General features: G+C 41.9%; 1 protein-coding gene across 17 annotated transcripts in view; it reads left to right on the plus strand.

Moving 5' to 3' along the window:
• Nucleotides 1-27,176, plus strand: part of Ttc27 (tetratricopeptide repeat domain 27) — a 181,625-nt gene that overhangs the window by 53,810 nt on the left and 100,639 nt on the right. For all 17 annotated transcript variants that reach the window (XM_076559521.1, XM_076559522.1, XM_076559517.1 and 14 more), the window contains 5 exons: nt 2,351-2,491; nt 7,176-7,278; nt 19,869-20,033; nt 23,147-23,280; nt 25,955-26,067. In XM_076559521.1, coding sequence (XP_076415636.1) covers nt 2,351-2,491; nt 7,176-7,278; nt 19,869-20,033; nt 23,147-23,280; nt 25,955-26,067 — 656 coding nt within the window. The remainder of the gene's footprint in view (nt 1-2,350; nt 2,492-7,175; nt 7,279-19,868; nt 20,034-23,146; nt 23,281-25,954; nt 26,068-27,176) is intronic.

Genomic DNA, 27,176 nt, shown 5'->3' on the forward strand with positions numbered 1-27,176 from the left:
ATTCTCTCCACAGCCCCAAGCCTTCCTCTTTGGGGATCCTTCTATGCACTGTAGTCTGTAGTTTGCTCACTGTTTGATGTGAAAGACCTGGTTGTTAATTTTCATTGATGGAAATTAGGGATTGGGGATGTGCTACATAATAACCTTTGTGATGGAGCGAATCCTAAGTGAAATATAAGTATATAATACATACTTATATGTATAGAATATACTCTCCATGTAGGGTTACTTCTTGTTTTGAGACAGCCTCTCAGTATGTATAGTGAGAGCTACAGGCCTGGCCGTCCTGGAACTTACTATGTAGACCAGGCTAGCCTCAGAGCTCTGCCTGCTTTTGCCCCAAGTGCTAGGATTAAAGGCGTGTGCCACTACACCTGGCATGGATTACTTCTAATTGAAGTGGTATTTTATAGGAAATGTGAAGTGAATGCTCATTCATTGCTAGCATTTTCTCAAGTTCCCTTTCCTTCTGTTCTTTGTTGACACAGGGTCTTAACTGTGTTGCTTAGGTTTGCCATCAACCTTTGACCTTAAGATCTAATCATGATTTTTTTCCCCCTTTGACAAGTATAGAAGAGGCCCTGGACCTAACAATATGCATACACCTGTTGATGGCTCTAGAGGCAGTGGGACCTGGGAGAATGGAGCTGATAAATGAGATGGACTGAAGTGTCATGCAATAGTCAACTTTATTCAGAGTGTCAGACAGTTTGAACTTTGAGGGCTAAGAAGGTCACATGAGGAATGCATACAGTCACAAAGACAAGCTGCACATGGTGGGCAAGCCGCATGTGGCAAAACCCGATTTTCCATGGAGACAGCAATGGCCAGTTGTAATTAATAATCTGAAGCAAATTCACTCCTACCCACTACACTGGGAGAGGCAGAAAAACACATTCCAAGAACAATTCCGTGTTTTAAAGAAGCTGAGGTCACAAGGCTCTTGTTCTCTTGGAGTTTTCTCACAAGCACTCTGAATTCTCCTCGCATGACTCCATTGTTGGATGGTGTTTGAACATATACTTATTTAAACTTCTGGACTCAAGTGTTCAGCTTTCTGTGGCCCCACGTTGGAATGCCAAAATGTTGTTGTTTGTTTTTGCTCTTTGAGGGGTCCGCCACCCACCTCCCAAATAAATCACACATGGAAACTTATTCTTAATTATAAATGTCCGACCTTTAGCTTGGCTTGTTTCTTGCCAGCTTTTCTTAAATTAGCTCATCTGTCTTTTGCCTCTGAGCTTTTGCCTTTCTCTTACTTCTGTAATCTTACTTTCACTCTTACTCCGTGGCTGGGTGGGTGGCTGGCCACTAGTGTCCTCCTCTCCTTGTTCTCTTGCTCTTTCTTCTCTTTGCTTTTCCTCCCAGATTTCTCCTTCTGTATCTTCTCTCTGCCTGGCAGCTCTGCCTATCCTTTCTTCTGCCTCACTATTGACTGTTCATCTCTTTATTAGACCATCAGGTGTTTTAGACAGGCAGAGTCTGTCTTCATATATATTATCACTATCATTATCATTTTATTATCATTTAAAATAAAACGATGTGCTATCTTATTATCTTCATTATCATTTTATCATTTTTATCATATATTATCATTTATCATCATTTTATCATTTATCATTATCATTTATCATTTTATTATCATTATCATTTATCATTATCATTTAAACGATGTGCTATCTTCATATATTATCATTATCATTTATCATTATCATTTAAACGATGTGCTATCTTCATATATTATCATTTAAACGATGTGCTATCTTCATATATTATCATTTATCATTATCATTATCATTTTATCATTATCTTTTATCATTTATCATATCATTATCATTTATCTTTATCATTATCATTTATCATTATCATTATCATCATTATCATTATCATTTTAATGATAAATCAGCTTCACAGAGTTAAACAAATGTAACATGAAAGATGCAACACATCTTTGCATCATTAAAACAAACGTTCCACAGCATAAACAAATGTAACACAGCTTAAAATAATATTCTACTATACTCAAGTGATCCTCTTGCCTCAGGCTCTTGGGTATTTTGAATTATTGGTGTACCCCATGTACCCAGTCAATTAAAAACTGTCTTTAAACATTCTGGTTGGATTTCTGGTCCTCTGATTTTAGAACATCTCATGTGGCTGTCTGAAGGGCAGGATGGGTGTGGAGGTCTCTAGTGACATTTGCAAGATTGTAGTCACTTCTGGTGTCTCTTGCTGTGTAATTAATGAATGTTCTCATTTCTAAGCTGAATTAATTGAAATATCTGTGTGTTCTTATGACATATAACGGTGACTATTGTTAAACTGTGTAACCTTACACACCTTTTTTCAGGTCAAAGGACTGGATGCTATTATTCTGGGCCTGCTCATTCTAGATGGTGAATCTATCTACAGCCTGACCTCAGAACCCATACTGCTGTTAATAGCACGCATTGTGCTAGTGAACGTCAGACATAAACTAACAGCTCTCCAGGTAAGGCAAGGAGGGAAGGTTCTGTGAGCATTTCACCAGGTCCGTTTTCTGTATTTTCCTGAGAGACTTAATTTTAAAAGTCTCATGAAAATAAGTAAAAATATTTTCTTTTCTTGTGGGGTTAATCTTGTGTAAGATGAGATTATATTGAGCCTCTTTATTTAGTAGGAGAGTCTGTGTGTGTGTGTGTGTGTGCGTGCGCGCGTGCGTGCGTGTAAGTGTTCATTCTTTGAGTCTTAAGTAAAGCTTCAGAAGTGCCGTTCATGTCTGCTACAAATTTGAGCTGATGATAGTCAATAGCAGTGAGAATAGAAGGGATCAGAAGTACTGACTTCTGGTTTATTTGTGTTGAATGTATAGGACTCTCTGTCATGTGGTTTCTGCAGGTCGTGTACACCATTGAGCAGATGCAATCCTGCAGGAAGTTGATAGGCACTAGGAATGACACAATGGGAGTGCAGAGGTCTCAGGTTTAGGTGGAGGTTGTCAGCATGGACTGTGAAGTCTGCATGGTGACTGCTAAGCTCCTCTGTGTGGTGGTGTGAGAGCAGCCACAGTCTGTCAGCAGATGGGTTGAGTTGTGTTCCAATAAAGCTTTATTTGTGGCTGGGCAAGGTGCTGTACACCTTTATTAATCTCAGCACTCAGGAGGCAGACGTAGAGACAGGCATATCTCTGAGTTCGAGGCCAGCCTGGTCTACAGGGTGAGTTCCAGGCAGCAAGGGCTACACAGAGAAACCCTGTCTTAAAAAACCAAAACCAAAAAAACCGATTTATTTTTATGTGTGCGGGTATTTTGTCTGCCTTCATGTCTGCACCATGGGAAGCTGCAGCTCTCTAGAAGCTCAGCATATTTGTTATGTGTGGCTGAGCAGGGGGCGGGTTCAGCTGATATCTGTAGGAGCGCTCTCTGTAGGGGAAGCAGTCTTCAGGCTGTAAGCATGGACATGGGTGCGGGGTGTGGGAGAAAGTTACCATGGACGTTTTTTACACATGGTATCAACTTCCTCACACAGGCTAGGGGAAGGCTTTGCCATTTTCCATAGGTCTAAGGCATTGGAGTCTCTGACATGGCCGTGGCCATGTCACATAACACACTTTCACTCCGGATTTTACATGTACCCTCTGTGAGTGTGCATCACATGCATGCTTGGTACCCGCAGAGGCCAGAAGAGGGTGTCAGATTTCCCTGGAACTGCAACCACAGATGGTTCTTAGCCACTCTATGGGTGCTGAGAATCAAAGCCAGGTCCCCTGGAAGAGCAGCTAGTTCTCTTAATCTTGGAGCCATATCTCCAGCCTTCTCTCCATCCCTTCATGGCATGATGAAGATTTACAATACTCCCTCTTTTTGTTTTGTTTTGTTTTGTTTCGAGACAGGGTTTCTTTGTGTAGCTTTGCGCCTTTCCTGGAACTCACTTGGTAGACCAGGCTGGCCTCGAACTCACAGAGATCCGCCTGCCTCTGCCTCCCGAGTGCTGGGATTAAAGGCGTGCGCCACCACCGCCCGGCTAATACTCCCTCTTTTTATAGATTGTGTTTTTAAATATGTGTTTGTATGGGTCATGCAGTGCACAAGCCACAGGAGACCAGAGGTCTTGAGTCCCTTTGGAACTGAGGTTCAGTGGTCTGTGAGCCACCTGATATGGGTACTGGGAACCACGCTTGAGTGCTCTGCAAGCGCAGCAAACCTCTTAAGCGATGCTCCATCCCTTCAGCCCCTATGTGATTCTCTCAATGATGTTACTAAGACCGTTCTCTCCTAAAAGGTAAAGAGGCATCACATACTTATGTAAGGCTGTTTCAGCCTTTGAAGTTGTTATTTCAACCACGAGGAGCAGTCCCAGGGCCTTGCACCCATTTGGCAAGCTCTGCCCATGGGTTAAATAACAGCGCCATTTTCAATTAATTTTCGAGTGAATCATCTCCTTAAAGAAATGTATCCTGGTGTTTATTGTGATATTTGTGGATCCATATGAAAGACACACACTCTCCTCTTCCACCCTCTCTGCTCAGTCTATAGACTGGAATTAATAACATGTACATGCTGAGTAAGTCTCAGCCTTGATATCAGTCCACAGTTCTCTCGCCATCTCTCCTCAGCTGTGTGAACTTAGGCCGGGTGATCTCTCTAACTCACAGTTGCCTAGCCTGGTGAGGCTTGAGGATCATTGCCTAGCACTGAAAAAAAAAAAAAGAGGAAAGTTCAAACAGATGAGTTCCTTTTTGACTGTTTTACCGACTCTGCCATGGAGAAAGTTCTGGACTAGGGAGACCTCTCGGTCAGCCTGTATTGACTAGTGAGTGCCTTCACAGGAGGTAAGGCTGTCAGTTTTCATTTTTATCAACACTCAGTTTCTCTGCTGTGTACTTCGTAGCAAATAAAACAGGCCTTTGTATTTCCCAATAGTGCTGAAGGGAAAGCTCTACCTATTGTAGACGCTCACTTCAGAGTTAAAATCTTAGAATGACTTTAAAGAGTCCAGTGCCTTAGGTCATATGTTTTCTTAACAGCTCAGTCCTTTGGACCGGAGGCAGCTGAATTCCCTTGTCTGGAAAGGGAAGGAGTAAGCTGCCAGGCCTGACTCTGTCCTGATGCCAGATAAGGGGAGGTACTGAAATGTGGACTGACCTCACTAGCCTCAGTGACCGGAAGAGAGGAAAGTGAGGAAGCGCCTCTGGGAATTCAGCTAAAATAAAATGATTTGAAACTTCCTTCTTTGGATAATGCTGCTTTCCTTCCATGGACCTAAAAGCAGCATTAGTCATTTAAAGGATTTCATTGTGAAGTCAGAAATTCATCTGTGACCTTAGTTACACTGGTGTGTGTACCTGATTGGAAGGGGATCCGTCCCCTGTCTGTGGTGCTGAGGATCAAACCTAGGGACTGGAACGTGCTAGGCTCTACCAGTGAGCTGCTCCTCCAGCCATCTCTCTAAATTGCCCAGGCAGGCCTTGAACTTGGATCCTTCAGTTTCAGTCTCCCAAGAGTTCAGCAGACCTGCTACACCAGGTCTGTGAGAAAGGCACTCCTTAATCAAATGAGATAATAAATTCAAGTAAAATGCTTTTGATAGCTAAGCATGATCTGTTAGCAGCTACTACTACTGAAACAGAAAAATTAGTTTCTTACACATTGAGGGTACCAGTTCATTTTTTTTTTTTTTTAGATGAAATCAGAGGGTAGGTAAGGCTAACTTAAGATTGTGAGTCTGTCTCATGCTTCTGTTTCCTGAGTGCTGAGCTTGTGGGTATGAGCCATCTGCCTGACTACCTTTAACTTAGATGGCTCAGTATCTACTCATACTTGATAACACCTTTAAAAGATGTATTATGACTTGCACAGGTATACTAATATAGACAAGAATACATTCAGAAGATACATATATTATTAATCTTTGCTATGGCCTTTTCTAGAGGAAGGTAGGATTGAGGAGTAAAAGAGGAGACTGTGTGTGTGTGTGTGTGTGTGTTTGTGTATGTTTGTAGAGGCCAGAGGTCAGTGTTAGGTGTCTTTCTTCATTGTGTTTTGTTTTTGCTTTTGAGAAAGGGTCTCTCTGTGTAGCTCTGGCTGTCCTGGAATTCACTATGTAGATCAGGCTGGCCTTGAACTCAGATCCATTTGTCTCTACCCCTCAGTGTTGAGGGTGCAGATGTGTACTGCATATACTGGTGTATTACTTCTTCTTGTTGTGTTACTTCTTTCTTGTCTGTCTGTCTGTCTGTCTGTCTATCTATCTATCTAATCTATCGTGTGTGTGTGTGTGTGTGTGTGTGTGTGTGTGTGTGTGTGTGTGTGTGTATGGGTACCTGTGTGATTCATGGCGTCCAGAGGAGAATGTCACATGTCTTGTATTGCCTCATTTCCTCAAGACAGGAATCTCTCTTGACTGAAGTTCTGTTTCTGCTAGGCCCACTGCTGAGTTCCTGAGATCCTCCCAACTCTGCTCCACAGTTCTGAGTCACAGTTACGTGTGGTGTTTTTTTGTGGGTGGTGGTGATTTGAACTCTCAGGTCCTCATGTCTGAGCTATTGCTCTTACCTGCTGAGCCTTCTCCCTGGTCCTTGTTCTCTTCCTTAATAAGGATGTATTGATAAGCAAGAAGAAGCATGAGTGAATTAAAGAAAAAGCTGCTGTGTGCTCAATCCATACCTCAGTTAAGTTGTTGGTACTTGGGTTGTGAAGGGAATGGAGTGCCATGACAGAGCAGGGTGCTTGTCTTAGTCATTTTAGGGGAGATGGTAAGTCTGAAGTGTCTTCAGAAAGCATGAATGGAGACATGGCAGCGGGTTTTGATCCTGTTGAGAGCATAGCATGGATGATTAAGCTTATCTAGGAATAAGTTTCATGAGCGTGAAAATATTCCGAGAATTAGTCTCACTTTACATGTTTTTCCTAAGTCTCTTCCTTCCTTCCTTCCTTCCTTCCTTCCTTCCTTCCTTCCTTCCTTCCTTCCTTCCTTCCTTCCTTCCTTCCTCCCCCCCCCTTTTTATTTTTTGAGACAGGATTTCTCTGTGTAACAGTTCTAGTTGTCCTAGAACTCGCTCTATAGACCAGGCTGGCTTTGAACTTAGAGATCTGCCTGCCTCTGCCTCCTTAGTGCTGGAATTAAGGGTGTGCGCCACCACCGTCTGGCCACCTATGTGTCTCTTAATTTCAGCTTCTTTGGTGCTTTTTTTCTAGAGCTTGCCGTGGTGGACTTTGCGATATGTGAATATTCACCAGCAGTTGCTGGAGGAGCGTTCGCCTCAGCTCTTTGCTCTTGCTGAAAGCTGTATTGATCAAGGTATGTAGCAGATTTTAAAACATCTGTATTACTGTATACATGTGCAAACATGTATGCATATGAAGGTAGAGGACAACTTTAGAGTATACTCTTTCTCTCCTTTTTTTATTTTGGTTGGAGACAGAATCTCTCTGTTGTGTAGCTCTGGCTGTCCTGGAACTAGCTCTGCAGACCAGGCTGGCCTCGAACTCACAGAGTTCCGCCTGCCTCTGCCTCCTGAGTGCTTGGATTAAAGGCGTGCACCACCATGCCTGACTTGGACTAGACACTCTTATTCCACCTTTTGTGGAAGCTGGGACTCAAGCTCAGGTTGCCAGGCTCCCACAGTGAGCACCTTTACCTGCTCAGCTGGTTAGTTGTTTTTGAGATAGGTTTTGCTGTGCAGACCTGCCTGGCCTAGAATTCACTGTGTAATTCTAGACTGGCCTCAAACTCATAATCCTCCTGCTTCAGCCTGCGTTATAGATGCTCGCTACTGTGCCCAGCTTAGATGATTTTTGTTTGATATGTATATGTATCCCATTCTAATTTCTTGTCTGAGATGTTTCATTTGATCTATTTTTTGACTGATAATTGTGCTTGTTTAGAGTTGTTTCTTTTTCTTCTGGATGGGTACTCGTGAATTACCGGGGGTCCGAGTGCCGAATCCCTTCTTTTTCTTCTCTGCGGTATTGGAGACAAAGCCTAGGACCTTACGTGAGGCCAGCCTGGTCTACAGAGGAAGTTCCAGGACAGCCAGAGCTACACAGAGAAACCCTGTCTTGAAGCAAAACAAAACAACAACAAAAGAAACAAGGGCATGCAAGGCATGGTGAATACACCTTTATTCCCGGCTCAGAGGATTAATAGGCAGAGGCAGGGGGATCTCTATGAGTTTAAGAGCAGCCTGGTCAGCATAGTGAGTTTTAGGGCAGCCATTGCTATGTAGTTAGACCGTCTTAAAAAAGAAAAAAAAGATGATCAGTTTTGTTTCTATTACCTGCTTAGAAAGATGAGGCACTCTATGTAGGTCACTCTCATTTATTCATTTATTTGTTTATAAGAGAAAGGACCTTACTATATAGAGTAGGCTAGTCTCAAACGCAGAGATTTGCCAACCCCTGCCTCCTGCATACTGGAATTAAAGGTGTATGCCACTCTGCCCGGGTAGGTTACTGTTATTTTTATCACAAATTACTTAAAGATATATTTTTAATATCTTCTTCTGTTTTTTAGTATAAGAAATTGTATTGGAAACAAACATAAACTTCATTTATTATTATCTTTTTTTTTTGGTTTTTTTCTAGGCAGGGTTTCTCTGTGTAGCTTTGTTGCTTTTCTTGGAACTCACTCGGTAGCCCAGGCTGGCCTCGAACTCACGGAGATCCGCTTGTTTCTGCCTCCTGAATGCTTGGATTAAAGGTGTGCATCACCACCGCCCGGCTATTATTATCATTTTTAAAAGGCTTAACTGGAGCTGAAGTAAATTAAGCTAAATTATACCCAGGTTAGGAAATTGTTTTATTTCCTATGGAGAACCAGAAGAAAAGCTTCATTTTAAAAACATTTGATAGAACATACATTTTACTGCGGTTGACAGCAGGAGGCAGGTTTACATTTGTTTTATTGTTTTAATAGTTTATGATGTTGAACAGAAATTCTCCTAAAGACGACTGACCTTTCCCAGAGTTGCAAAGCAGACATGCTTGCCACTGCTTCCCACTGTGCTGCCCTTGGCTCCTCTCACGTTTCCTAGGAAAGCCTTCGAGGAGAGGAGAGCTGCAGGCACCTTGACACTTGCTGCCAGGCTCCCTTTGCTTGCAGAGTGGCTTTTCTTGCAAAGATTGCCCAACAGGGCCGGAGAGGTGGCTCAGTGGTTAAGAGCCCTGGCTGCTCTTCCAGAGGACCTGAAGTCAGTTTTCACTACACAGTGGCTGCTCACAGGAGATCCAATAGTCTCTTCTGGTCTCTACAGATACCTGCACTGATGTGCATATACTCGTGTGTGTGTGTGTGTGTGTGTGTGTGTGTGTGTGTGTGTGTAATTAAAATGAAAAATAAAATCTTAAATTGCCAAACAAAAGCAAAAGCAAACCTTTTGGTGTGAAAGAGTACTTGAATACAAATGAACTTGAACTTAGTAATGGATTTCTGTGGTTTGATTTTTAGCTGTGCCTGGTTCCAAAGCCCATATTCTTTCTTGTCCTGAATGTAGTGTGGATGTGAATGTGTGTGTGGATGTGTTTAGTAGGAGTCAAGGAAGTGGTGGTTGCCATAGCTTTGGTGGAGACACTGATTATTCATGAAAGCATCTATCATAACTGCAGGAATCTCCTGGATTTTTTTTTGATCTGTATATTAATAAGCTAGGCTAGTGATGCATTTATCTAATTATTTTTTAACAATAGAAACTCAAGAGTCAGATATTGGGATAAGAACCCGAATGAGCATAGCGGCATCAAAGTGACCAGTGATCTCCTCTCTCTCCCATTCATCCATCCATAAGGGCCAGGACCTCTGTCAGTCCTACCCTATTACTTCCTGTGCCTATCTGTCATCAGTCCTCCAAAAACTCTATGGTTAATTTTGGTCAGCTAGTAGCTAGCTCTGCTCTTTGATTCAAAACAAACTTTTTTGTCAGTCTCCAGAGCATCAGAATGCATTCAAAATATCACACAACTGGCTAGCATGTAGTGGGCAGGATTGTAGTGTACATAGTAATTTTGCCAAACTAGGTGATTGGTTAAAACTAATTTCCCAATTTTTGTTTTATTCTAGGACAGAAATACATAAACATGTGCTAATTTAGATAAAATGGACATCTATGCATGAGTTAAAAAGAAAGTAAGAAAATATATTCAGTCAGTATAAAAATTGATTTATTTATGTGTTTGTACCAAGTCTTTATGTTTTTTGAGGATTTTAGGTGATGTCAACATGTGGAACAAGTAACAAAATATTAAACCACAAGAACCTAAGTGTTGTATATATGTTGACAGTTATTCTGCCCTGGAACTTATACCTGAGTTGAGATAGCAGATTAATATAATGGTATGGACCTGGAGTACGATTGTGGATTGAGGCAAGATAATCTCTTGAGCCTAAAAAGTTCTGTCCTAACTTGGACAACGTAATGAAATCTTGCTTCAAAACTAAATAATAAAACCAAAACCAATTAATTTGCTTTTCTGTACAATAGTACATATTTAAATGAATCTATGTATGGGAGTTTTGTCTACATGTATATACATACACCACATGTGTGAGGTGTCCTCATAGGTCAGAAGAGGGCATTGGATCCTCTGGAACTGGAGTTACAGGTTATAAGCTGTCATGTGGGTGCTGGGAATCTGGGTCCTTTGGAAGAGCAGCCAGGGCCCTTAACCACTCAGCCATCTTTCTAACCTTGACAATATTTTTTTTTTTTTTTTAAAGATTTATATATTTATTATGTATACAGTGTTCTGCCTGCATGTATGTCTGCAGGCCAGAAGAGGGCACCAGATCTCATTACAGATGGTTGTGAGCTACCATGTGGTTGCTGGGAATTGAACTCAGGACCTCTGGAAGAGCAGTCAGTGCTCTTAACCGCTGAGCCATCCCTCCAGCCCGACAATATTTTTTTAAGTAACAAAACTGAACAATTATTTTATTTTCTTTTTAAAAGAACTTGACTTAATTGTGTCTACTTAGGGTAGTGCCTAGACTAAAGTAAGTAATGCCTTTGGATAACATGGAATGACAGCAGCAGACGTCTGTATATTTAACAGCTAGCAAATTTGGCAGCGGGGGCTGGGGGTGGGGGGGTTGTCGTGGTGCTGATCCCTGGGAATGACTGTCCTCCGTCTCCTTAAAGGTTTTTGAGTTAATTGAATCATAGAAGTTATGGGAAAAACAGGTCCTACATTAATGTGTGGCCTTCGAATCTTCTCAGTAGTGCTGCTTAGGTGTGACATTCTCTTCAGAATGGAGGATAAGATAGAGCTTGGAAAAAATGAGGACATGCTTCATATTTATCAGGCAGTGTGTTATCTTCTGTTTTTAGCAAGTGAGCACTATGTAAACTTGGTCTTTCTTGGTCTATGCCATTATGTTTTTGAAGTGAAGTGAGGTTTCTCTGTGAAAGAGCAGAGCAAGGGAACAGCCTTGTAGTTCGTGAAGCCAGGGATGCATTGAATGTCATAGATGGTTTTCCTGGAGGACAAGGATAGCATTTGAAACAAAATTCTACAAGAACCCAGGCCACTATTTAATTTTATAAAATGACCATTGCATTGTACTCCAAAGGCTGTTATTTAATTTCTTACACTTCAGTATGCTTTTGTGGAAGATTGATGGCTGGAGAGAAAGGCCAGGTGTTGTTACTAGGAGTTGTTCTTGTTTTTAAAGCAAACCTAATTTGGTGTAGTTTTTATAAAGTTACATTTATTCCCCTTCCATATTGTCCCTTATTATATACACCTGTATTTATTGCCAAATCTGTACCATATCTTGTGACTAATCTTTGTAAGGAATACCCTTCATTATCGAGGGGGGAGAACACAATCTTTTTGAGAGGTTAGAACCATATGGTATGTTTCAGAGGGAGTTAGTTTTTTTCTAGAAGTTAAAATTCAGTTCAAAATCAGGAATGGTTAACTGAGATAATTGGAAATCTGACTCTAGGTGACTCATCCTCAGTGCCTGTGGTGTTTCTGCAGTGGATTCAAGCACATCATTTGCTTTGTCCTGCAACCAAGTACTTTTATGTTGCTCTTGTACCAGGCTTTTTCTTTTGGGCCACTAACCAGCTCCCAAATCATGACACAGAGACTTATTACTAGTTTTGAATACTCAGCCTAGCTTAGGCCACATTTCTGGCTAGCTCTTTTAACTTAACTTGTTTCTCTTTATCTGCATTTTGCCCCGGGGCTTCTGACCTTTGTTACTTCTGTATGTCTTACTTTCAGTGCTTCTCTGTGTCAGGCTGGCTGGCATCTGTCTGGCGTCCTGCCCTAGGCATGTCCCTCATTCTCTCCTCCTTCTCTCGTTCTTTCCTCTCTCGAGCCTAGATTTCTCCTATTTATTCTCTCTGCCTGCTAGCCTCGCCTATCCCTCTTCTGCCTAGCTATTGGCTGTTCAGCTCTTTATTAGACCAGTCAGGTGCCATAGGCAGGCAAAGTAAAACAAATGCAACACGTCTTTTCATAGTTAAGCAAATGCAGCATAAACAAAAATAGCATATCTTTGCACAGTTAAAGTCATGTTCTGTAGCATAAACTAAGTAACACATCTTTGCATAGTTAAAATAATATTTCACAACGTGATCTTCTTAGATAATCAACATTTTTTCACTTTATCTAGTCACAAATTGGTGATTTGACATAATTAGACATTTTAGCCATATTTAAATTGGTCTGTAATATTCCATAAATAATTTTATTTAAAAAATATTTTATTCTTGGATCTGACCCAAATATTGACCAGTTAGTTATAACTGAGATACCATTCAATGTCCTGAGGAGAATGTTATATTTGAAATATTGCCCTTGAAGGTTCATCAAAAGTTGGCAGGAATTTTTTCAGTTTGTAAGACATAAGCAGAGGGTTTTGGGAACAGCTGAGATTGTCTTACTCTTGTCCAGGAATGTTACTTCACTGGAATGCAGTGAAGCAGAGCCTAGGGCAGCCGAAGCATCGCTTCGCTGGGCCTGTCACATTTATGAAAGGAGTAGGTTAGAGGCTTGAAAAGTATGTCCCTCAGCACAGCATGGGGCCTTCTTTGGGAGGTTGTACTGAATGCAGCCACAGTTCTGTAGAGACCACTTCCAGGCCCACAGCAGTTGTTTTTGGATCAGATACTGAAAATGCATTGCATGTAGGGCATGAGGTGGAATATTGCAATTTGAAGATGAACTCATGAAGTCACTGCCTAAGAAGAAACAGGTGAAAATACTTGGTGAGCAAGTTCTCTAGTGTCTTCTCCCAGCAGCTGTGTGACCCTGGGTTAGGTTGTTCTCACAGCCAAAGACTGATGTAGTCAGTGATGAAAATATTTTTTAGTAATTTGAAATGTGTTATTAAATATACCATTTTAACACAGCATTAAACAAATCTCATGGGAAGAGATTTTGGTTTTAGCTCATGTTTTATATTTACTGATTGACATTTGGTCCAGAAGGCCATGAATATGAATTTCCACAGAGGACTTTAACATAGTATTAAAATAATAAATGTATGTCTATTGGATCAGCCTGAGTCTTCCAGAGCTGAAATCTTTTTTCACAGTTGACTCAGTGTCTTCCATTGTCTGCATATCCAGCTGGTTCTTGAATCTTGTTAGTTCTTCCCCAAGGGTTCCATATCTGTCTCCGTTTCCATTCCTGTACCAGTTATCCTTGTCTGAATCTTTGGTTTGGAAGGCCCTGTAGAGATCTTCTTGTCCAGCCAGCTCATTTGACAAAGTCAAGACTCAGGGAAGTTGCTTCAGCAACAGAACCATGGCCTGGGCTTCCCAGCTTCAAACCCTCTCTCTCTTCCCGCTGTTTTTCGCCAAGAAAATTCTGGTCCAGATTTTAGTAGCTAGTAATAGTATAGCTAACATTTCTCTCTGCACACCACACCAAGTACAGCTCCAAGTTTTTTTTTTTTTTTATTTCTTTTTTTTCTTTTATTTTACAATACCATTCAGTTTTATGTATCAGCCACGGGTTCCCCTGTTCTCCCCCTCCCACGCCCTCCCCTTACCCCCAGTCCAACCCCCATTCCCACCTCCTCCAGGGCAAATCCTCCCCCGAGGACTGCGATCAACCTGGTAGACTCAGTCCAGGCAGGTCCAGTCCCCTCCTCCCAGACTGAGCCAAGTGTCCCTGCATAAGCTCCAGGTTTCAAACAGCCAACTCATGCAATGAGCACAGGACTTGGTCCCACTGCCTAGTTGCCTCCCAAACTGATCAAGCCAATCAACTGTCTCACTTATTCAGAGGGCCTGATCCAGCTGGGGGCCCCTAAGCCTTTGGTTCATAGTTCATGTGTTTCCATTCATTTGGCTATTTTTTTTTTTCAATGATTGAGTAAAACCGAAATTTATTATAAGCCACAGTCATCCTAGGGACCTCCATGCTATATATATAGCCTCCATGGTTCTATGGGTTGTGGTCTGATTGTTCTTTATTTTATATCTAGAATCCACTTATGAGTGAGTACATACCATGACTGTCTTTCTGGGTTTGGGTTACCTCACTCAGGATGATTTTTTTCTAGTTCCATCCATTTGCCTGCAAATTTCATGCTTTCGTTGTTTTTCTCTGCTGAGTAGTACTCCATTGTGTTTATGTACCACATTTTTTTTCATCCATTCTTCCATTGACAGGCATCTAGGTTGTTTCCAGGTTCTGGCTATTACAAATAGTGCTGCTATGAACATAGCTGAGCATGTATCTTTATGGTATGAATCAGCATTCCTTGGGTATATGCCCAAGAGTGGGATGGCTGGGTCTTGAGGTAGTTGGATTCCTAATTTTCTGAGAAACCGCCATACTGATTTCCATAGTGGTTGTACAAGTTTACATTCCCGCCAACAGTGGAGGAGTGTTCCCTTTGCTCCACATCCTCTCCAACATTGACTGTCATTGGTGTTTTTGATCGTAGCCATTCTAGCAGGTGTAAGGTGGTATCTCAGAATTGTTTTGATTTGCATTTCTCTGATGATTAAGGATGTTGAGCATTTCTTTGAATGTCTTTCAGCCATTTGTAGTTCTTGTTTTGTGAATTCTCTGTTTAGCTCTTTAGCCCATTTTTTAATTGGACTGTTTAGTATTTTGATGTCTAGTTTCTTGAGTTCTTTATATACTGTGGAGATCAATCCTCTGTCAGATGTGGGGTTGGTGAAGATCTTTTCCCAATCTGTTGGCTGTCTTTTTGTCTTATTGACTGTGTCTTTTGCCCTGCAAAAGCTTCTCAGTTTCGAGAGGTCCCATTTATTAATTGTTGTGCTCAGGGTCTGTGCTGTTGGTGTTTTATTTAGGAAATGGTCTCCGGTGCCAATGCGTTCAAGAGTGTTTCCTATTTTCTTTTCTATTAAGTTTAGTGTAACTGGATTTATGTTCAGGTCTTTGATCCACTTGGACTTGAGTTTTGTGCATGGTGACAGATAATGGATCTATTTGTAATCTTTTACATATTGAGATCCAGTTATGCCAGCACCATTTGTTGAAAATACTTTCTTTTTTCCATTGTATATTTTTGGCTCCTTTGTCAAAAACCAGGTGTTCATATGTGCATGGATTAATGTCAGGGTCTTCAATTCGATTCCATTGGTCCGTATGTCGGTTTTTATACCAGTACCAAGCTGTTTTTATTACTATAGCTCTATAGCAGAGTTTGAGGTCAGGGATGGTGATGCTTTATCGTATAGGATTCTTTTAGCTATCCTGGGTCTTTTGTTTTTCCATATGAAATTGAGTATTTTTCTTTGCAAGTCTGTGAAGAATTGTCTTGGGATTTTGATGGAGATTGCATTGAATCTGTAGATTGCTTTTGGTAAGATTGCCATTTTTACTATGTTAATCCTACCTATCCATGAGCATGGGAGATACTTCCATTTTCTGATATCTTCTTCAATTTCTTTCTTTAGAGATTTAAAGTTCTTATCAAAAAGGTCCTTCACTTGTTTAGTTAGTGTTATCCCAAGGTATTTTATATTATTTGTGGCTATTGTAAAGGGTGATGTTTCTCTGACTTCTTTCTCAGCCCTTTTATCATTTGTGTATAGGAGGGCTACTGATTTTTTTGAGTTGATCTTGTATCCTGCCACTTTACTGAAGGAGTTTGTCAGCTGTAGGAGTTTTTACTGAAGGAGTTTATCAGCTGTAGGAGTTCCCTGGTAGAGTTTTTGGGGTCACTTAAGTATACTATCATATCATCTGCAAATAGTGAAAGTTTGACTTCTTCCTTGCCAATTTGTATCCCTTTGATCTCCTTTTGTTGTCTTATTGCTCTAGCTAGAACTTCTAGTACTATATTGAATAAATATGGGGAGAGTGGACAGCCTTGTCTTGTTCCTGAATTTAGTGGTATCGCTCTCCGTTTAATGTGATGTTTGCTGTTGGCTTGATATAAATTGCTTTTATTATGTTTAGAAATGTTCCTTGTATCTTTCTAAGACCTTTATCATGAAGGGGTATTGGGTTTTGTCAAAGGCTTTTTCAGCATCTAATGAGATGATCATGTGTTTTTTTTTCTTTCAGTTTGTTTATATGGTGTATTACATTGACTGATTTTCGTATGTTGAACCATCCTTGCATTCCTGGGATGAATCCTACTTGGTCGTGATGGATAATTGTTTTGATGTATTCTTGGATTCGGTTTGCCAATATTTTGTTGAGTATTTTTGCATCAATGTTCATGAGGGAGATTGGTCTGTAGTTCTCTTTCTTTGTTGCATCTTTGTGTGGTTTCAGCTCCAAGTTTTTAGCCATGTTAGCATACTTTTTGTAACTCTGTGAGAGCTGAAGGTCATTTAACAGTGAGTATAAAATAAGTGGATTAAAAAAAAAATTAAAGGTGGAATCTTGCATTGTAGTTTAGATGGCCTCAAGCTTACTGTATAGATCAGGCTGGCCCACAACTTTGTGTGATCCTTTTTTTCAGCCTGCTGAATGCTGGGTTTATACTCAAAGCTCCATGCCTTTCACTCAGGTCCTCTGCAAGCCAGCATACTGTCTTAATCCCTGAGCCCCATCTCCAGACCTAAAAAGACTTGTTTGAATGATTATGTGCTACGTGCTGTGGATATCAGTGAACTTGGTGAGTTAGAGTCTGAAATACTGGTAGGAAAACACAAGCTAGACAATGTGATTAGTTTGAACTTTGATGTCAGAAGTTTTATCAAGTAGTCGCTATTTAGATTAAATCTTGAGGAACAAGTAGGAATGTTGGCTGTCAGACTTAGATTGGGAGTGCGGTGTGTGTACCAAGGACCACATACTTAGAGCATAGCTGTGGAGTGGGCAGTTCCAGTATTCAGAATGGCTAGGGCAGAATGCGGGTGTTAGGTGATGGGCCTGAACAGGGAGGGAGGAGCTAGAATTTGAGACAGTAGGTTTCTGACTTGTTAGGATCACCTTCGAAAGGCTTTATGTGTTCACACTAACTAGACATTTTTGAGCACTAACTGTGGTGGATTCCAGGTTACTGCTGCTTACTGCTTTTTACTGTTACTGTTAGTTCATGCTTTTATTAAGTTTTCACTCAGAGCCTTTTGTCTCTTCTGGACATAGTTTCTCTTGTGTCACCCTGGCAGGTCTTGAACCTGTGTTCATGTGGTCCTCCACATGTGGTTCATGTGGCCTCAGCCTCCTGAGTAGTTGTGATTATTGATACGCACCACTGTACCTGCTGTGTGAATCCCATTACTGTTTGTTTATAGTATTGTAATATGTAAATAGTTCATTCACCTAGTGCTCTGTTGACAGACATGAAACCTTTGGACAGCTTCCCTTTTCTTTCTGCCAGATTTTGATCCTAGAAGGTAGACTTTCAGGGAAGGAGGCAGGACCTGGTTTCCAGAAGTAGCAAATCATCACATTTGTACCCATCCCCTGTCCTGCACTTGGATGTCGTCTGGAAGTTTAGTTCCATTTTCTCACTCATGTCAAATTTTGCTGCCAAGTAAAGTCAGGTCACCTCCCCTCCCCCAATAAGTTACAAAACCCACTTTTTTTTCAGCGTTTTTTTGGCAATGTTACATCTAGGTTTTTTTGGTGGCTAGAGGGACAGCTGTGGGCGCTGGGAACCGAACTCTTATAGTTTTGGTTGTGAGCCTAGCCTTTAAAGGCTGAGCTATCTCTCCTGCCCACAGCTAGATTTTCGAGTTATAGTAGACTCAGGTAAAGATTGTGTAGTGGAGTTGGAGATGTAGGTGCGTTGGTAGAGTGCTTGCCCAGCGTTGATATAATCCCAGCACCTCATAAACCTGGTGTGGTGGCACATGCCCGTGATACCAGCATTTGGGAGGTGGAGGAGGGAAGGTTAGGAGTTGAAGGAGTTCAGGATCTACATTCTTAACTACAAGAGTTTGCGGCCAGCCTGAACTACGTGAGATTCTGTCTTTTTAGTGTGTGGATGATGGGATAGACTTGATAGACAGCCTGCATCACTGATGCAGAAACCCGGACCTTTGTAAACCATAAAGGCTCCCTGACCTGAGAGAGTATAATTGGCCGAAGGTCCAAAGGAAAGTCATTGTGGCTAGAGTAGAGGAAGTCAGGTGGGCAGTGGAGGTCCAGGATTGTGCAGGAAAGGATGGAGCAGCGTGGGGAGCTGTCTTCATCATAAGTGACTCTGATGTATTTACCGTAGGTGAAATCACAATGAGACTCTTAGGGTCTTTACCTGGGGTAGACTTGGTCAGTGGGGTTGGTCATGCCACGTATTTCGGTTGTCTCTGAGCCCTTGCTGCAGTTGTGTGACAGCAGTGTGCTGGCTGCAGGAGGTATAGACCGCTTTCCTGTCAGTGGTTCTTGTTCTCAGTGAGGTAGACTCCTCTCAGCTCGAATGTTGGAAAACCGTCACCAGCGTTCGGATGCTTGAAGCACATTTCCCATGCTTTCATTTGGCATTCACTCTGACAGACTGCTTTCTCAAAAGCTGACGAAGCCATTGCTGAAAACAGTTTAGAGAACAGCATGTCAAGGACGTGTAGTAGAGAATACTGTTTTGGGGTACCAGTTGGATGAACATCCTGCTATATGAGAAATCTTGAACCCTGGTGTGTGTAATAGTACTATGCTCATTAGTATATGTAATTAATTTTTATAGTCATTTTATCTCAGATGTTTTGTTGCTAGGTTATTGTTCTCCCTTGCTTTATTTATTTAAACATTTTAAAAATTACATTACACTAATTAATTAGTTTGCATGTGTGTGTGTGTGTGTGTGTGTGTGTGTTGTGTGTTGTGTGTGTATGTGATGTATGTGTAGGAGCCTATTTGATACTCATTTTCACACACATGTATGTTTCCATTCTTAAGGGAGAAAGTCTATATTTTCTATGAAATGAACTCAGCTAATTTCCCTTTCTTCAGATTTTCCATGGTGTTTAGTTTTCAGGTTGGTTTGACACCTTGTATCAACATCTTATGTTCCCATATTTCTGGCCATGGTTTTTTTTTTTTTTTTTTTTTTTTTTGGTTTTTTCAAGACAGGGTTTCTCTGTGTAGCTTTGCGCCTTTCCTGGAGCTCACTTGGTAGCCCAGGCTGGCCTCGAACTCACAGAGATCCGCCTGGCTCTGCCTCCCGAGTGCTGGGATTAAAGGCGTGCGCCACCACCGCCCGGCTTCTGGCCATGTTTTTATAGGATGGTTAAGACAGGCACCTAGGAGGGATCAGTGCTATGAACAGCATCTCCTAGGACTGAGTGTGTAGGTGCAGAATGCAATGTATATGGTCTTAACTGCCTATTTGGAGCATATAAGTGCTCAGAGAATGCTAGCTGTTAACTACTGTTGTGTTTGTGTTCTTTTATGTGTTTAAAGTTCTTTAAAACTTAAACCATGCAATGTATACCTCACTATTTTGGGACTCTACATTTACTCATGTTAATTTTTAATGCTTCATCTTTTGTCTCACAGTGATGAAACTAGAGAATTTATTTGAAGGTGATTCAGGCCGACTTTTAGCTATTCAATTCCATCTGGAATGTGCACATGTATTTTTATATTATTATGAATATAAAGAAGCAAAAGACCGGTTCAATACTGCTAAAGACATCAGCAGGTTACAGGTTGATCTGACAGGTAAGACTTTACTTTTCACAGGTAATTGATTTAATTTCACAAAAAAGCTAGTATGTATGTTGGCAGTTTGTGTTGTATTTCGGCATTTGAGGTTTTTTTTTTTTGTTTTTTTGTTTTTTGTTTTTTGTCTTTTTGGTTGTGAGGCATATCCTTTATTGGCTGAGCCATCTCCATTCCTTTTGGTTATTTATTTATTTTTTTTAATGTAGAACTAGACTGATCACAGGATAAAAAGCAAACTTGTTGGGCTGCATTTATAACCTTTCATTTCTAGTTTTTTCTTTATGTAGCCCAGCAGGCCTTGAACTCCCGATACTCTTGTCTTAGTCTCCTTAGTGTTGGAATTTGGGATGCTCTACCATACTTGGTCTAGTATTTAATTCCCCCCGCCCCCCGCAGACAGGGTTTCTCTGTGTAGCTTTGTGCCTTTCCTGGATCTCTCTCTGTAGACTAGGCTGGCCTCGAACTCACAAAGATCCGCCTGCCTCTGCCTGCCGAGTGCTGAGATTAAAGGCGTGAGCCACCACTGCCTGGCTTAGTATTTAAATTTTAGAGCCTATCGATTTTTTATTTCACAATACATTTAAAAGATTTTATTTAAAGTTTGTATTTTCAAACAAATTTGGAGTTACATGCTTTTTTTTTTTTTTCATAGAGTCCATTCCTCGTTCTAAGTTAGTGAAATATTTGGTAGTAATAGCAGCCAGTAGTACATAACTGGACCTTAGACCATTTGGTTCTGGTGTGAACCGTGGGAGCCTTTCCTGACTCTCGAGTTTAGCCCCCGCCCCGTGCATTGCCCATTCCTGTAAATGCCTCATGTTGTCTTTTTCCACACTCCATATTGCATTTCTTAGGTGTGTCTTTAGTGGTAGAGAGTACTGTCTGAGCCCTGTGTGGTGGCGCACACCTTTAATCTGCACTGGAGGCAGAGGCAGGGGGACCTCTGAGTTTAAGGCCAGCCTGGGCTACAGAGCGAGTTCCAAGATGGCCAGAGAGAGCTACACAGAGGAACCCTGTCTTGAAAAACCAAATCAAATCAAATAAAGAAATAAAAGAAATAGAGAGAATGAGAATACCATCTGAAATATAGTGGCACTCAGTATTGTAGGGAACAAGTGAAGTTCTGAGTGAATGAGTGAATATGTATTATTTGACAAGGGCACAGCCATGTTCGGGACTGATGCCTCAGCCCCGTGGGGGTGGCAGAGTCTTTCCTGGATGAGGCTCAGAAGCAATGACAAAGCCTTCCTCAAGTCCTAGTGTGAATGTTGACCGTGTCTGCAGAAAATGTCCATCGTAGCTTTCTCTGCCCAGATGGTTACAGCTTGCAGACTGCTCCCCTACAGAGCCTGTGCCTGCCCAGAGTAGCTAAGGCTGCCTCCTTGTTCAGCTATCTATAATAACCTTTCTTCCCTGTTTATCTGTATGTAATAACCCCGCCTCCTTTTTCAGTTGTACATAATGACCCTGCCTTCTTGTTTAGCTGAATATAACCACCCCATCTCCTTGTTTATCTGTATATTATAACTCCGCTTCCTTGTTTATCTGTATATAATAACCCTGCCTCCTTGTTTATCTGTATATAACCACCCTGTCTCCCAACTGCATATAATAAACATGCTGAGCATCTAGGGTACCGTGGCTTCTGCATCCTAGAGCCCAGATCGTCTGATCTCAGCTTTTGTGTCTGTCATTTTCTTTATCCCTCCTCCTCTCCTTAGTTAGGTCAGTCTCTGAAGCTGTACAGACATACACTGTATGTATATGCTGAAAGAATGAATGAGTTACAGAATTTCTCCTGAATCCTCTGTTGTCTCTTCCAAGTGCTATTGTACTGCGTGCCGCTCTATCCCCAATCTATTACAGTATAGTTGACGTTCAGTATGAATGAACTAATGACGCCTGCCTGTGCATTCAGTGACTGACACAATTGTCCCATGCTAGGCCTGGATCATCTCATAGGTCTGTTCTCAGCCCTGGCGTTCTGTGCTTCATATCGAGTCAATGTTAATTGATAAAATCCTCTAGGTGTACTGTGAATCAAATATGGCTCTGTGGGATCTTAGCCTTCTTTTATTACAGTGTTTGTGTGAGAAAAGTTATTACTATCTAGTTTATAATTTTTGGAATACTGCCATGAATAACTTGGAGTCTTGTCTGTATTTGAAAATATAGTTACATGTAATAAACTTGTGAGATTCATTTCAGAGATTTTTTTTTCAAATATTTTTGTTCTAGGAGACTTTTGGGGGATTATTTAAATATTAATGACACAGTGCTTTGTATGTTCAGCTTTAACTGGTGGTATATTTAATAGCCATTACAGTTTTTTATTTTTTCCCAAAGTTGAGGTGAAGAACTTAGAAATAGAAGTGTGCTCCCAGATAAAAAATGAGACCCAGATTATGTTTTTTTTTTTCCACCCAGCTGTGGACTTAGTATAAAAAAGTGAGCTGTTAAGCCACTTTGGTGGCCATCCAGAGCAGGACATGTTCATGGGGATGACAGTAACTCAGAGGCAGAGTCATCTCACTATAGGAAGTGGTTTTCTTAGGCTAGTCTTTGTAACCCCACATTTTCCAGAGAGTGGATGTTGAAACTTTGCTTCTTTTCAAAGTGGTCTGAAAATAGTTCTTCTGCAGCATATTATTTCAGAGACATGAAGAAAAACTGCTGTATGAAACCAGATGGAGTGCTCGCCTGGGTCTCAGAAGCCGAGGCAGTGACTGAGTGCTGGCTCTAACGTGGGGAGCCTGTGGTCCTGAGCGAGGGATGACGAGTGTTCACCTCTGTGTTTCCATGGGTGTCATTCATACACACATTTATGGATATAGTGTGTATGTGTGTGTATGCAGTACTTAATAAGTCACCTTTTTCAGAAGAGACTAAAAAATAAACAAAAATAGGGATTGAGATTGAGGATCTAGTGTCAGGAATCCTGGGTTTGAGCCTTGGCACCTTAATTCCTTAGCTTCAGGAAGTCATTTTTAATATCACTGGGTCTCAAGTTTCTCATACATGAATGCAGAAAACTATTCTGAAAATATTAGTCATCACGATTGTCCTATGACTTGGCAGATCTACAGGTAGGATTTTATTTTAATTTTCAGGAGCTTTGGGGAAAAGGACACGATTCCAGGAAAATTACGTGGCACAGCTGATTCTAGATGTCAGGAGAGAAGAGGACGTCCCTTCCAGTCGTGAGTTCAGCCCAGCACCCACCCCCCAGGAATACTTAACCAAGGTAGGTTGGTCAGAGTTACGCAGTTGAATAGCATAGTGTCAGTAGGGACTATCCCAGGAACTGAGTGGATGAGAAGAGACTGCGTGAGAACCCTTGGTAAGGTCTGTGTCCTCACGTCCAGGTCAAAATTCTCAGGACTTTTCTCTTACAAGTTTTCAAGGAGGGAAAGATCTATTCTGGCTTAGAGTTTGAAAGGACACATTCCATCATGGGGGGAGGGGACATCTGCCACACCGTACCCGTAGTCACACAGTCACACAGTCACAGTCACACAGTTACAGTCACAGTCACACAGCTGGCACACTACACCCGCAGTCACACACTCACACAGTCACACAGTCACAGTCACACAGTTACACAGTCACACACTCACACAGTCACACAGTCACAGTCACACAGTCACACACTCACACAGCTGCCACGCTGCACCCGCAGTCACACAGTCACAGTCACACAGTTACACAGTCACAGTCACACAGTCACACAGTCACACAGTCACAGTCACACAGTCACACAGTCACAGTCACACAGTAACACAGTCACAGTCACACGCTCATACACAAGTGCATGCATGTCTGTCTGCCTCCTGCCTGCCAGTGGGTATGTGCATGTGAATGTGGGTGCCTGTGGAGACCAGAAGTATCAGATCCCCTGGAGCTGAAATAACAGAAGGCTGTGAATCTCCTGATATGGCCACTGGAACTCAAACTTTGGTCTCTTAAAAGTCCCTTAGATCCTCTTAACTGCTGAGCCATTTCTCCAGGCCTGGCTTTTTCTTTCTTTCTTTGTTTCTTTCTTTTTTTTTTCCTTCCTTCCTTCCTTCCTTCCTTCCTTCCTTCCTTCCTTCCTTCCTTCCTCCCTCCCTCCCTCCCTCCCTCCCTCCCTCCCTCCCTCCCTCCCTCCCTCCCTCCCTCCCTCCCTTCCTTTCTATTTTTTTGTTTGTTTGTTTTTCAAGACAGGGTTTCTCTGTGTAGTTTTGGTGCCTGTCCTGGATCTCACTCTGTAGACCAGGCTGGCCTCAAACTCACAGAGATCCGCCTGGCTCTGCCTCCTGAGTACTGGGACTAAAGGCGTGCGCCACCACCGCCTGGCTCCAGCCCTGGCTTTTCTTTTTCTAGTAATTTTGCTTTTTGAGACAGGGTGTCAGTTGGTAGCCTGGGACCACTATTTAGATCAGGCTGACCTTGGATTCGGAGGTATCTGTCTGCTCTGCCTCCCTGGTCTAGTGCTGGATTAAGGTCCTGCACCACCATGCCCAGCGCAGAGCCCCTTCTCAGATGCCTGCTTCACAGTAGATCCTTTGGATCTGGAGCTTGGCCTTCATCTTATCAACCGTGTTTTCCAAGAGCAGATAGTTCTTTTTTTTTTTTTTATTATTAAATTTATTTATTTATTTTTCATCCTGACCCTAGTTTCTCCTTCCTCTTCTCCTTCCATTTCCACTCCCACCTTCTCTCTGCTCCCTGCTTCCCATCTACTGCTCTTCCATTTTTGTTCAGAAAGGAGCAGGCCTCCCATGGACATCAGCAAAGCATGGTCTGTCAAGTTTTGGTAGGACTCAGCACCTCCCCTTGCATTAAGGCTGGGCAGGGTGACCCAGTATGAGGAATATGCTCCCAAATGCCAGCCAAAGCGTTAGAGACAGCCCCTCCCTATGAACAGATAGTTTTAATTTGATAGTTATCTATATTGTTTTTCTCTAATTGTTTTTTTTATTGTTGTTTGTTTAATGAGGGACTTTTTGCCTATCTCAAGCTTGCCAAGGTTTTCTCTGATTTTCTCTCCCTTCCTTCCTTCCTTCCTTCCTTCCTTCCTTCCTTCCTTCCTTCCTTCCTTCCTTCCTTCCTTCCTTCCTTCCTTTCTTCCTTCCTTCCTTCCTTTCTTTTTATTTTTTCTTTTTGGTTTTTTGAGACAGGGTTTCTCTGTGTAGCCCTGGCTGTCCTGGAACTTGCTCTGTAGACAATGCTGACCTCGAACTCAGAGATTGGCCTGCCTTTGTCTCCTGAGTGCTGGGATTAAAGGCGTGCACCACCACCACCACCACCACCACCACCACCTGGCATGATTTTCTTTAGAAGTATTTTTAGTAGTATTTTTGACATCCAGATCTGTTGTTTATTATTATTATAAGGATGAGCAAGAGAATGTGTGGGAATTATAGCAGCAGAGGTGCTTTTGCATATGGGGTCCATGGTGATAGCTGTCATTCTCTGCCCTTGTCATTTCCACTGAGGTCTTGAGGTGCACATGGCAAACCTTCTCACAACTTAGGTTCCCACTGTGTATTCACAAGACCATATTCAGACACTATATCATCTTTAAGAAGTAAAATGGTGTGTTAAGCTGGACATGGTGCTACATGCCTTCATAATCTTAGTATGCAGGAGGCTGAGGCAGGCAGTTATCTGTGAGTTTAAGGCTAGCTTGGTCTACCTGGTGAGTTTGGGCAAGCCAGGATTGCATAGTGAGACACTGTTTTAAAAGCAAACAACAAACAAAACAGCAGACCAAACTAAACAAAAATAAAAACTCCAAAGTAAATCAAAACAAAAATAATATATCCCAGCCTCCCTTCAAAAACCCCATACATGAATGTCATCTCCTTTCGCAGTCTGTTGCATGAATGAATTAATTTAAGTTTTGGTTTTGAATAGTTTCTTCTGTGTTCTGCCAGAATCTTGAGCTCAACGATGATACTGTTCTGAATGAAATCAAGTTAGCCGACAGTGAACGGTTTGAGATGCCTGACCTGTGTGCTGAAGAGCTTGCTGTCATCCTCGGAGTCTGGTAGGTTAATGGCTGACTTGGCTGTGTTGAACATCCTGACCATTGTTCAGATTGGGAAGTTCTTCATCAGAACCTCCCGGTACAGTAGGTGGAGAATTCTTGGGCAGCGAATTTAAGGATCTGTGGTTCAGAGTCTGTTGAGTTTGTAGCTTGTTCTTCTCTTTTCTTTATGAGCAAATGTCTTTGGTTACCTTCAACTGGGTATAGATTTTTTATAAAATATTAAATAGAGGTGAGAATGACTGTGTAAGCTGCCTGTAGAAGCTGGAGGTGGTCTGTGGGTGTTTTCCACCAGCTCTCTCCATATCATCTTTTTTGAGACAGGGTTTCTCACTGAACCTTGTGCTCTCCTATTCACTGCCCAGTGAGCTCCGGGGATCCTGTCTCTGTCCCCTTGGACTAGGGTTCCAGATGCACATGAACACAAATGGCTTTTATCTGGGTGCCGGGTGTTTGAACTCAGGTCCTTATCCTTGCATGTCTGACTTCTCCAGCTGAGAATGACTGTTTTCCTTCCAAGAATATGTACTTGTTTCGGTTCGTTCTCACTCTTTCTCCTTTTCCAGTGAGCCTCTGGCATTCTCCTCATCGGTATTCTGTATCCACTGTCCCATTAGAAGTTTTGCAGAAGAAGTGGGCATTGATCGTTTTCTGTGAAGTTCTTACCCTGTCTTATGACTTTGTAATGCTCTTTTCACTCAAAGAACATAGTGTCTCGGGACTCGAGGGGTTAAGTGGATCATGTCGCTTGATACATAATTCCTTTGTGCTATAACTATGAGAGAGAGAGAGAGAGAGAGAGAGAGAGAGAGAGAGAGAGAGAGAGAATACATGTGCGTTTTAAATGATTTCTTAGTTCTGTTTCCATTTATTTTGTTCTGTTATCACCGACAATAAAAACAGGTGCAGGCCAAGTATATGGCACATTCCCCAGAGTTCAGGGCCAGCTTAGACTGCATAGTGGGTTCTAGACCATCTAGGGCTCTAGATCAAGACCTGCCTCCCCCCCCTTCCCCCCAAAAAAAGCTGGGGGCTGGAGAGATGGTTTAGTGCTTAAGAGCACTTGCTGCTGTTTCCCAGGACCTAAGTTCAGTTCTCAGTACCCACAT

Source organism: Peromyscus maniculatus, chromosome 22 (genome assembly GCF_049852395.1).
Source record: "Peromyscus maniculatus bairdii isolate BWxNUB_F1_BW_parent chromosome 22, HU_Pman_BW_mat_3.1, whole genome shotgun sequence".
Lineage (NCBI taxonomy): Eukaryota > Metazoa > Chordata > Mammalia > Rodentia > Cricetidae > Peromyscus > Peromyscus maniculatus.